General features: G+C 35.5%; 1 protein-coding gene across 1 annotated transcript in view; it reads right to left on the minus strand.

Annotated features, from left to right (window-relative positions):
- LOC111147355 (thrombospondin type 1 domain containing 7A) overlaps nucleotides 1–13226 on the minus strand; it is a 442849-nt gene that overhangs the window by 69544 nt on the left and 360079 nt on the right. Inside the window, exon 9 of the mRNA XM_022503356.1 lies at nucleotides 8782–8897. Coding sequence (XP_022359064.1) covers nucleotides 8782–8897 — 116 coding nt within the window. The remainder of the gene's footprint in view (nucleotides 1–8781; nucleotides 8898–13226) is intronic.

Raw genomic sequence — 13226 nt, forward strand, 5'->3', positions numbered from 1 at the left:
TGATTAAATATTTGATATGCAGATATAAGAACAGAGAAATTTAGAAAGGTTAGCTGTCCCTAACAATGGATGTTTAATAAACAATTAAATGAGACTTTCTTAAAGTTACTGTGTTAGTAGAAAAACATGATTTGACAATCACAACTTTCTAATAAGGGACATCGTCCCTCATGAAGTCGGGGTATCCCTCAAAATGGTCTGGGCAAGTGACTCCCAGCAATGCGGACTGAAGATTTCCATCAGAGCAGGGAGAAAGAAGCAGATTAAGGATTCCTAAATGCCTGACTGTGTAGGAGAATTTCTTTCAAAACCTGAAAATAAAAGTTAATACAGATTTCTCACCCTCTACCCAGAACTACTAAGTCAGAATCTCTGGGAGCTGGATCTGGGAATCAGATTTTTACAAAGCTTGCCAGGAAACTGTGAATGAAGAGCCAGGTTTGAGAGCTACTAGAATAGATGACTTTGCGTATTTTATCCCAATTTAAGATTCTAGGGTTCACGTGTAAGTTTTTAGGATTATTCCCATCATGGTGAAAACCTCTACTACTAGTGATTATATTAACTATTTCAGTGAATAATTAGAATAGGACAGGTAAGAAAGTAGGGGGTTAGGGGCTGGAGGTAGTGAGTAGCAGAGAATTAAAGAATGTGAAAAATACTGGGGCACCTGGGTGGCTCAGTGGGTTAGGCCTCTGCCTTCAGCTCAGGTCATGATCTCAGGGTTCTGGGATCGAGCCCTGCATCGGGCTCTCTGCTCAGCGAGGAGCCTGCTTCCCCCACTCTCTCTCTGCCTGCCTCTCTGCCTACTTGTGATCTCTGTCAAGTAAATAAATAAAATCTTTAAAAAAAAAAAAAAAAGAATGTGAAAATACTGTCAAAGACTTTTTTTAAAAAATTGTAACAATAGCAGTTTGAATACCAGTTGCAACTTTTACATATTAAATATCATTTATCTAGAAAAGATCTAAGAAACACCAAAGGGACTTCTAATAAAATTGCTAAATCTGCTTCCATCCATTATGTTGTTCCAATGGCCCCTATTTTAAGGCCCAGGTGATAAATTCCTCTAATAATTTAGAGCTAGGAAAATTTTGTTTCCCTTGACAATCTGTTAAGACTCTTACAGGCTTCTATTTTTTGCTTTGTTCACCAGAATCTCAGGGCTAATTTCCTTCTGAATTGCAGGAGCTTACCTTAACTTTGACTTCACAGTGTGATTTTTCTCTTCCTGTCCCCTTTCCCCAACTCCATGTACTACCTGACTCCATTCTTCTTTTACACTTTCTACTATTTTTCTTTCTTTCTTTCTTTTTTTTTTAGCATTATGGTCTTTCATCTTTTTAAAAGAGTATACAAACTGCATATTCATTCTTATTATTTGGTTAGCATTGGGGGAAAGAAGGAGGTGGTTGTTTGTTTAATAGGGAAAGAAAGAAAGAACATGGAGGAGTGGGTCTTTGTTTCCAGGATGGTCAAGGTTCTCAGAGTGAGTAACTCACCAACCATGTTGTCTACATGCAGGTAGACAACAGACATGGAATTGAGACCCAGGGATCTGGAACCTGGAGAAGACAATGAGTTCAGCCTCAGTGGCACCTTATACACTAAAAGCTCTGCATCACTAACTGTCACAAGGGACACAGGCAGTGCTGCTCCTGTGAGAGTTAGTTCCTGTGATAGAAGCAGCAGACAGTGTTTCAATCCTACTTCATTTTTCAACCTCAAAGCAAAAATTTCACCTCAGGTACAACTCTGAAACATTCTAGTGTCTTTTCATCGCAATGTCCACGAGCTTGTATTTGATATATAAGATCACGATAACTCTTTTCACTTCCATAATTGATTCCACAGTGGCAATCCACTTATTCTTAAAAAAAGTTCAAATACCTTGACCTCGTGTGGCCCACAGAACAGTGACTGTGAGCTGATGAAAGCAGAACAATCCAAAGCTGTAACACCTACAGAGGAAGTTTAATGGGGTTACACAGGAAGTGTCATGATATCCGTGTTTCTATCCACTGGGAGGTGCGCTGACTCTCAGATCTCAGTTACGAAATTACTTGTATACTCAAAGAAACAGCACTGTGGAGCTCAGCCAGGTTAGAGAGCCCTCAGATCAGAATGCAGACAAAGGGAGAGCTATGGAACATATTTAGAAAGAAAAGTGGAAGGTTTCTCACTAATAACTTGAGCGGGCAAACCTGGAATTTTACAACCTTCATAGTTTCCTGTATACATTCGCACTCAGTTTATTGCATGTGGTTGATAGACATCCATAGTTTTCCATTTATCTTTGTGTCTTAGGACACAGAACACCAGTCACATATGGTAAGGATTTAATAAATATTTGCTGGGTGAGCAGACACATTTATTTCACTTCTCAAGTGGATTTTTAGGTAGCACCTTCTGTTTCTTTTTATCCACTTCCTTATAGTAGGAAGCACATGGGTACAAAGTCTGTGCACTGAGAATTAATAAAAAATAAGGGATTGTTTTGTTCATTGGAAATAATAAACATGGGGAAAATAAAGAAATATACCTATAGTGCTTATAGTGAAAATATCTATCTAGGATAGAAACAGAAAAAGGAGTTAGATATTCAAAAACAATTACGTGATAATGAGGCACACAGACTCAGAGGATATGCAGTCTCTCATGTAGTTATATTATAGCATCTTAGAGATTATCTTAAGATATTCAAGATAAATTTCACCAGATAATTTACTTGATGGAAGGATTTAAAGGGCAGGCAAAACCAAGATTTGTTAAGCTAGACACAGGATGGATGGCAGACTGAGCACCAGAGTGCTAGGAAATTGAAAGGGAAGTGTTTCATGCAAGAAGCAAAATGTAAAGGGAGTTTTCATATCTTTGGGGGTAATTCTAGTGCCGTATTGCTTCAGGGCATCAAGGTAGACTAGACCTCTCTACGATATCCCTTCTAGCTTTCAAGTCAATAAATATATTAGAAAAAAGGAGTAGACAGAATTTGAAGAGTAAAATGTATTATTTAATCAAAAGTACTGATATTTTTAAGATTATAGTTACAAGTACTTATAGGCATAAATGTTTCCTATTTTTTAGGGAAGTCCCATATAAAAATTTATAAAAATCTGGAAAAAGGTAACAAGGGCACTGGTTTGAGGATTAAAACTACCCTCTACTCAATACTGATCCTTATCGGCATTGATTTTTCAAGACACATCTTGAGAGAGGGCTGAATGACATTTCAAATAATTCTTTTTGTTTTTCCTGGCATGCTAAGTTATTCTAGTCCATCTTCTGCAATATTACAGTGTAATCTTACCTCTTAAAGTGATTTTTAAAGGGAGAGTGGCCCCACCTTTTCTAAAGTTTAAAGCTCTAATAAGATTTAGACTTTACCTGAAGAATTAAATAAGCACCCTATCCTTGAGTTAATTTTCTTTTGCTATTATCTGTCCTTGGACATAGAACTCCATTTACTATTTTTAATTGTGTGCGGAAGTCAGTGTTATTTCAATGAAGCCTGGATTATTCCCATTTCATACCAAATAATGAAAAGAAAAAAAAAACAAAACCCCAAACCCTAACCACATGTCATTGCTTTTTTTCCCCCCTTACAACAATAGGCTAGTTTTCTATAACACCATTGTATTGTTATTATCAGTTAAAGCAGTCTACAGGCAAAAACAGAAAAGGCTTCTCTGGGTATACAATGCATCTTGGCACTATTGTCCAACAGCAAACCCCTTTCTCACTCCCTTGGCTGTATTTCCTCAATACACAATTAGAGTTATTCTTTTTAAGTCTGAGTGCCTAGGTTTAGGGTTTCTGAAAGCCTTTTGTTATGTGAGACTCAATACAAAGCTTCCAAATAGAATAAGCAGAGCTGGTCTTCTGCTCCTGCTGAGATGACCCAGGCTTAACCAAACACAGCCCTGCTCTTGGAGAGCCTGTCACAGGACAGCAGGTTTCAGAGCTGGCATTCTTGGACTCCTTGGCCACCACCACCCAGGAGCTCCAGGGGTGAGAACAGTATCCTAGTGGCACCATGCATTTTAATTCACAGAGGTTACTAAATCCTTCAAGAGACAGCCAACTAAACTCATTCTATACCTCACATGTCTGTCACTCACCACAAGAAACTAGCACCACTGCCACGACCCCCTCCTGACACCCTCACGTCTTCCATCACCATTTGGACCCACAGCACTCCCTACATGTGTAACCTGATCTTCGATTTCTCATTTCATCTCATCCTCTAATCCTCCCACCCAGACCCCCATTAGAACACATGGGAGTCTCTCATCTCCTATCTCTTCTTGGAAAGTTTCCTTTGTACTTTTTGCACATTAGAACACATGGGGGTCACTCATCTCCTATCTCTTCTTGGAAAATTTCCTTCATACTTTTTGTCAGTGAAGCTGATTCTACACATTTCCTAGACTTTTCTTCTCCTTTTATCTTTAAAAATCTCCAACTCCTCTGTCGCCAACATTCCTTCAGATACCCAACTCACAGCAGCCAGCTACCAACATTTCATTAATTAACCACTTTAGAATGTCCCTCAATGTGATCCTTTCTCTTCCTACCCCGGCCACCACTCTGCTGGCTTTGGCAACCACATGGTTATTCTAGGCAAGGTGCTGGGCTCTGAATTACTGTACCTCCTCATCTTCAATGACCTTTTCCTCTGTTTCAAATCCATTACTAGCGCTTTCTGTTCAGCCCTTGATGCTATTATCATTAGTACTTGCACACTCTCATCTTAAAACATCTTACTTTCCTGTCATTCCTCCTAACCTTCCAGTTCAACGGATTCAGTTCTCATTTTACTAAAATTCTTCAAACTCAGTTGAGACTGCCTGTCCACTGTCCTTATTACTTCTTCATTATCTATCATTCCTTTCATGACCTCACTTCCATCCCAACCCAACTGAGATTCCACTTCCATTATTACAACGGAGACTCCCTTGAGAACACCCTTGATTCCCTGCTCCTCTCTTTTTCCCTTGTACTCTCCTAGGAAAACCCCAATTCTAGTCAAAACCAATTATTTGGTTATACTTTTTCTGCACTCAGGCAGCTGAACATGGCTGGAGAAACAATGACAACTGCTCTGAGGAATCCCTTTTTAAACACATAACTAACTGGGGTCTCCATGTTGCCTAGAAATTCTGTTATTAGCTTGTCTGCTTCTGCATTCTCCAAAATGATGGCACATTTTTTCTTTTCTCAAGACCCCCTGCACCCATGCCTTGATCCTTCATACTCATTGAGAGATTAGAACAATCATTAAATGCCTGGTCTGTCTCATACCACCAGACTGTAAACTTCCTGAGAGCAAGGAACATTGATTTCCTTGTTTACTGCTATATCATTTATATTTAAAATTTAAAATATTAAACTTATTTGAGAGATCTCCACAGAAAGGAAAAAATAAATAATTGCTTAAAATAATATTCATGACATAATGACATAATGAGTATTTAAAAACAAGTATCAGTAAACATTTCAACAAATACTTAAGTAATGATCATTTTTTTCTTCATCATGATCTAAATACTTTTCTCACACTGATACACAAACTTCTAAGAAAGACTGCATTTAGACTGCTTTCACTAGAAACTGACCATATGCAGCATGAAGGTTATTTCCTACAGGAACTTAAATAAAAAGAAAATACAGGATGGATAGATAGATGGATGGATAGATAGGTCAGTCAAACAATCATCAAATCAATAACAGGCTAACCAATAAATTATATGTCAGTTGGATCATGGTTCACAAAGCATAGAGCACGGTATCATACATTATCTCATTTGTGCTACAGAACCACCATAGATGTTATAAGCAAGGCCTGGTGAGCTTAAGTATCTTGTATAAGCTCACAGGGCTGCTAAGTGGCCAAGACAGGTGTTCAAACAAGATTTGCTGATTTAAAGTTCACTCATTCCATTATACCATAAACCCACTACTTATATGTATACTCAAAAACTAAAAATTGTGTCCTGCTAGACATAAGCCCAACTTGGTCTTCTAGAACTTGTCTCTATTCTTCTTTCCAACATCACATCTTGATTTTTCTCCCTATTCTCTGGCCTCCAACGGGCTAGTTGTCTCTTTCCTCTTAAACAACATACCTTCACATGGTCACCTAAGAGTCTTCCTGATGCTTTTGATCCTCCCTTGGGATTCTTTTCTATGTTCCTGCTTTCAAAAAGATTGCTTCCACCTTCAACAGGGTTTTCCCTACTATTTTTTTCCACAGTATTTTCCCCCTTCCCTTCCTAAGAGCTCTGTTTTACAACTAAATCTTCTTATTGAATCAAGTCTTAACATTATCTGGTTTATATTGAAGAGTTTCACATTTTAGAACTCATGCTATTCTGTATTTTAAATGAAATCACAATCTCACTGAAGTCAGGGACTGTGTCTTCTCTACAGGGCCAGTAATGTACCAGTTTTATATAGGAATCAGTAAGTAAGAAATCCAGTAAGTATTTATGCATATATATACACCAATAAGTATTAATTTAATTAACATGTACATAGTATTTACAGTTTATTTCTTCATTTGCCTGCTAAATTTAATTAAAAGGCCTTATATAAGTAATCATAGTTTGTCACATAATTTTAAAAAATTATAAATGGTCAGAGAAGAGCAAATCACTTTCTTGGTACTATAAAATTCAGCAGAAATCAAAATAAAAATTATATTATTTGATTTTAAATTATAGTATTTTTATAATTAATTATATCTTTTGTTTCTTTTCCAGGCATATATCTTTTGTTTCTTCTTCCTACAGAAGAAAATTCATAGGCTACTAAACTAGTTTCTAATTCCTGGATATATCCTAATATCCCAAACTAATTTCAAACGAAGACCTAAAGAAATGAGAAAAACTTACCTGATTCCCCACTTTTGTCACTATCCTAGAATCAGTTTAATGGAATATTTTGTGTTCTTCAATTTTATTTCCTTGAAATACTTTAGAGCATTTCAAATTTTATTTTAAAATACTTTACCCAGTACAAGGAAGTATTTAATATAAGAAAAAGGTAAAGGTTTTTTCCTGCCTTTCATTTTCATTAAAAATATTGTTTGTGTTAGTTTATTAATTACATGATTATAAGTGTAACTGCACATTTTTGGAATTATTAGTAAATAATTGCCTTATACTAACATGAACATTAAGTATAAAGACATTAAGAATAAATTTTGAAAGCACATGAATTCCATGTAATCAATAACCTTTTTTACTGTAGTGATGAATAACTAATATTTACCACAGAAATGTTGACTGATAAAGTACCATTCTGTTGCTGATTATTACCCAAGCCAGATAATATCATCTGTTATTTAGTTTTTAAGCAAATAAAAGAAGAAAATGGAAAAATTGTCAGTGACACTGGTTTATGATTAAGTTTAATGCCATTAACGTTGTTTTGAAAATGTTAATGCTTAAAACTTTTTACACCAAAACTGGTTTAGGTGTCTTAAAAGACTTTTAAAATAAAAATTTTATATTCTTGCTCACTTTATGGTTTAATATTATTTGATGTTTCAAAGGTACCTAAAATTTTTTTAAAAGCGTAAAAAGAAACCCATGTTTTAACTGTATAAAATGATAATCACCCTGTAAAAACAATCCACTATTAAATTTATGATCTCATATAATATCTTAATGATTTAAATAATTTTTGGCAATTTAATATAGTGGTTAATCTAGAAGTTGATTCTTCTTTTTCTTTTTAATTATTTCATTTGCTTAGAGAGAAAGAGAGAATAAACAGCGGGAAAAGACAGAGGGGGGAGGGAGAGAGAATCTCAGACTCTGCACTGAATGTGGAACACGGATGTGGGGCTCGACCTCACAATCCTGAGATCATGACCTGAGCGGAAATCAAGAGTCAGATGCTTAACCAGCTGAGCCACCCAGGTCCCCCTAGAAGTTGATTCTTAATTAAATCTCTTTGGTAAGAGTCCAGAAGCTTAAATAAAATAAAAACACAAAATAAATTTAAGAAAAACTATCAGTATTTGCTGGGAGAGTAAAATTAAAAAAAAAAAAAATAGGAGAGAGTGTCACCCAGGACACTGAGAGAAAATTTGCTCAGGTATTCCGTAAGTCACCTGGAGGATATGGATATCTTTCTCAGCAGCAATGAGAAAGGACCTCATTCTGAGAAAAGACACTCAGTTATCAAAGTGTCTGCCATGATATTAAAGAGTCTTTGTGAGAAATAAAAACAAAACCAAACCAAACTGGGAGGAAATCCTCATCTTGCAAATGCCTCATGTCACGTTAAGTGTTAGAAGAGGTCTAATCTGGCCATTGTTCTCTTTCCTTTATTTGCAGCCTTGGGGGCTGCATAATTGAATTTTATGGTGAATCTGGGCCCCAGGCTATCTATTTGCTGCCAGTAAGAGGGCTGGAAGCCATGAGTACGGATAAGATTGCTGTAAGTTCTTTCTGAAATACATGGGGACACTACACATTCTTTTAAAATAATGTTAAAGGAAACCTTGTTAATAAAATAAAGCCTAAAATCCACTCATTTCGATCTACATCATATAGTCTTAAATCAGTTTTTGGCATAAAACTCATCTGTTTGGCTCTTGAAAGCTGGCTATTTTCTAGAAAGAAACTAGAATTTTACGGCATGCACGACAAACCAGGACTACCCAGCCCCGTGTGAGAAGCACAAACACTGCTAAGCCAGAAGAACTTGGAGGTCCTGCCTGGTGAGTGTTTTCTAGGTGAGTGATCTGCAGAACTCTGGAGCTCATACCTTCTTTACATGAGGTGGGACATGATGTCCAGTCACTATATGGCGTCACGAGACAGTCCTTCCTGCAAGGAAGGAGACAGGGCCTCACTGTTTCAGGTCGAAGGCTTTCAGGACACCTAGGAAATGCAAAGGGAAATTACTTGGCCTCTTTGGTAACCCAGAAAACCAGGTAATTTAGTATCCTTAAATTTTTCATTACTAAAATGGCTAAACAGTCATTAACCTGTATTATTTAACTTCTAGGAGCCTGTTCATTTTTTCTAAGAACTATACAACTACATTGATTCTTCCAAACTGGACCTCAATAAAGCTTCTCAAGGCAGGATGTACATAAATTTAATAATAGTAATTGTGTTACTAGAACAAAATATATTAATTATACCATAACCCCTTATAAAAATCTCTCCATTAATAAAAACATATTTTCTAACATGCTCTATAAGAAATTTATGGAAATTCAAATCACTTATTTAAGGACTAATTCTGCATCTCTGTATAAGTAAATAGGCTTCTTGCTGATTATAAGTTTCCAGGTTATTCTACAGTTTATTTGTATAAGATATGCATGGTATAACATAAAATTTGTAATGGAATATATTCAATATACAGTACATGCTCCAAGAGGATGATATTTATAGCTATATATTTTATAATAACAAAACAATAAATGTATATAGATAGAGTATTATGATAAGCAGTTCTTTGCTTTTTTCCTGGTTTCATTTAGTGTCTCTATTCTTATTTTGTCTTCCGTTGTCCCCAGTTTCTATTTATCCCAATTACGGGATCTTAAATATATTTATAAATTAAAATTATATATATTTATAAATTAAATTATTAAATAAATAAATTAAATATATTTATAAATTAAAATTATAAATATTGGGACAAAAAAAGTAAACATAGATAAAACAAAAATAGTCAACCAGTAATTCAAAGAAAAATAAAACACTGTGTTTTTGACAAATTATAGTAAAATTAATTAAATTATTTTAAAAAATACAGCAAACATTTATTAGGAACACAAGAGAAAGAAAATGAGAAAACACTGAAATGTCTTAATTTATATAAGAGTTTTCACTTTTTAAAAGATAACTTTAGGGAGCTGATGTATGAGTTTTGAGTACACTGTCTTGTTGATTGTATATTCAAGTGATTTTTTTTTTAACTTTCCCAATTCTTCTCTGTATCTTCAAGATCTAATTCTACCATTTCTAGTGGTCAAATACTGACCACTAGCATTAACACTAGAAGAGGATGTATAGTAAGGACAATAAAACATAACAGCATAATTCATATGACTAAAAGTAACTTATTGTTCTGATTCCTATGGAGTTCTCTTTTGAGGTCATATAAATCACTGGCAAAGAAGCTAAGAGGCAGCGAAGAAATAAACTAACAACCACTAGTATTACTAGTTGCTGGAATAACTTGGCAAATCAGTGAAAAATGGGATTTAAAAACACTCCTGATAGAAGTCAAATTTTCTGTAGGTCAGGATAAATTGCTTTTTAACAAATAGATTAATCAGATTTTCACAACTGAATTATGAATGGAAAAAAAAATCAACATTATTAATCTCCTTTCCATAATATCTCTTTAGCACTTTGCTGACACTTCACTTTTTATATAACTTGTATTACACTTATGTATCTACATGTTCCATCTCATACATAAATATTATGTTCTATTCAATTATACAGATACATGCTTTCCTCTTTCACTCTATACCACTAGGGTTTATTTGGAAGTATATTTGAAAAATATATTGGACTCAAGATTTCAAAAAGAAATAACCTCCCTGGTTTATGTTGAGGATAATCTTGGATTTTCCTAATTGCTGGGACAACAAAGAAATTTAGATGGGAGTCACAGAAGTTAATGAATTGTTAGAAATAAAATTATAAATATCTAGAATTATAATGTAACATGCATTAGCTAGAAAATATCGTATGGCAAAACCCCACATATAATACTGTTAATTATTCTGGAATTATGGAATTATTGATTAATAATTATTACTGGAGGCACTCCTTCTCAATGAAGCAATTTTAAAATTTTAATAATGCAAGAGCATTCATAGCAAACTCTTCAAATTTTAGCCCTTTATAAATCAATGGACTTTACAGTGTTATCATTGACAACCTCCAAAATTCCATTTTAGTTTTGAAATATCCACAGCAAGATACTTGGTTAACTGTGGAGAATAAAATTACTAACAAAAAAGCTGTTAAATGAACACACAAAGATAAATTATACAGCCTAGATTACATCCAATAAAATGAATTCAGACTTCCTTTGGTGAAGCAATTGGTTCAGTCAACATGCTTCTTTTCTCCTTTGTACTGTTTGTATTTAGTGTTTGTGGTTTAAATCAAGGAATTGATTTCCCCCCAAATCTTATTCAAGGTCAAATTAAACAGATGTGATAGGAGTTGAAGTTTGTTACTCGGAGGATAGATAAGATCAATAACATTGATTTTACCATTGCACAGTAATCTGTTTTATTAAGAGGAGTTTAAAATAATGTTTCTATTTGCATTTTTGTTTAAATGCCTGGCACTGAAAAGCATTCACTGAATTTAACCTAGCTGTTAGGGATAAGGGCAGTAACATCTTCTCCTGGATTCACAGTATTTGCTTAATTTTTCAGAACTTTAATGGCAAAGTAAATCTATTTAACTTGACAAATCTATACACGCATCCAGGTCATTGAATAAAGGCTGCAAGGGCAAAGGAAATTTTTAATGGATTATTGTGGTGGCTGGACATGGGGCTTCAGGATAGCCTTCCTATTGAATGATTTAATGACATTCATCCATCAGGCTCTTTCACACATGGGTTTATACACATGTACATCTACTGCTTAGCAAAAACAGACTGTAACTTGGGTAAGTGAAGAATATATCAACAGCGCTATTTGCAGGTGATGAACTGTAGAAGGGGAACAGAGTGAGCTCCCTTGTAGCAGCTCAGCATAATAACCTGCAATCCTGTGCCAGGTTGGTCAGGTCACAGCCCTCCGCAGGGAGTATTTCTACCTGTATGCTCGTCCCAGCAAGACCCAGAATCTTCCAGGGCCTGGCACATCTGCCCCTGCTGTTAGTGCCAGAGAATTTTAATACACTGCCCATTAACTCCCTGTGTTACATTGTTTACAACTTCACATTATATCTATTAAAATAGTGGTTTGGGGCTACCTATTAAGGATGTGGAATAGTTTCTCAATTTATTCCAGTCGTCCTGGCATGTATTTCCTAATGTTTCAGAATTTCAAATTATATAATCAAATGAAGTATGGGGGCAAAATATCCTTAATGTCTGGAACCCCGGCCACATAATAACAACTCTTAATGGGATTATTATTTATCTCCTGAAGTTTTCCACACATCAGCTACATTATTATCATTTCCCCAAAACATTAGAAAGGATCTCAAATTTTTAAGGGAAAATAATATTTTCCCAGATTTATTGAGTGCTTATATTACTATTTTTTAAATCAAATCCTTTCAATTAACTTTGAAAACTAAGGCCAGAATCGGTTAAGGAGCATGCTTAAGGTCGCACATTATACTGAAGCATCTGGCCAAGTGTTTGGAAATTTCGAGGCTGTTTTCATACCAGAGCAAAACTGACTGGTTTGACTTTCCCTGTCTCACATGGCTAAGAAGATTTGAATTCTCAAAGACTTATGCTGTCTATATCTCAAAAGATAAAAGCGCCCCCCCCTCAAAGGAATATGTTTTTGGAGATGATTTATTAATTTTCTCAAATAATTGATCAGCTCAGTTATGCTGTGACATGTTTTTGTTTCTATTTCTCACAGGGCACATATGCCAATTCTTCTGGTTCTTTGTCCTCCCCTCCAGCAAATCGTTTGCCTTGTTATTACACTATTTGTAATCGCAGTGAGAAACTGATGGTTTTTCTACTTACCATAGCACTCATCCTATCCCAAGGCTCTCTTTCAGAAGTAAATGGCTTATTCATTTAACCATTAAAAGATGTAATAAGTTTGGCTTCAGTATTTTTGATATAGTATTTTCTAGGGAAAATGAAAGGCAGATCATAGAAGGCTAGAGCCCAATTAAACCAGAGTGGCAGACTCCATAGCCTACGGGTACACAGGAGGTCACAGATGACCTGCGCTGCTAGGACGTCATCCACTGTCATTATTGATCACAGGCCCAGAGCAACCACTCCTTTCACAGCCTCACTAGCCTAATAAAAGGAGAAAGTGCTGCCGTAAAACTGAAAGTGGGCACCACACAGAAATATTTCTATGGAGTTTACAGATCCCAGGTACAAGACTCCTATGCTGTTAGAACTTTATCAGCCGCTGACATTCAAAACAAACACATCCTGCTCTTGAGGACAGGTGTGACAAGCATGAAAAGTCAAGTGAAGCCTGAGACAATCCTCTGCATGGCTGGCCACAGGATTTA

Source organism: Enhydra lutris, unplaced genomic scaffold (genome assembly GCF_002288905.1).
Source record: "Enhydra lutris kenyoni isolate GAN:26980312 unplaced genomic scaffold, ASM228890v2 scaffoldscaffold16, whole genome shotgun sequence".
NCBI classification, from domain to species: Eukaryota; Metazoa; Chordata; class Mammalia; order Carnivora; family Mustelidae; genus Enhydra; species Enhydra lutris.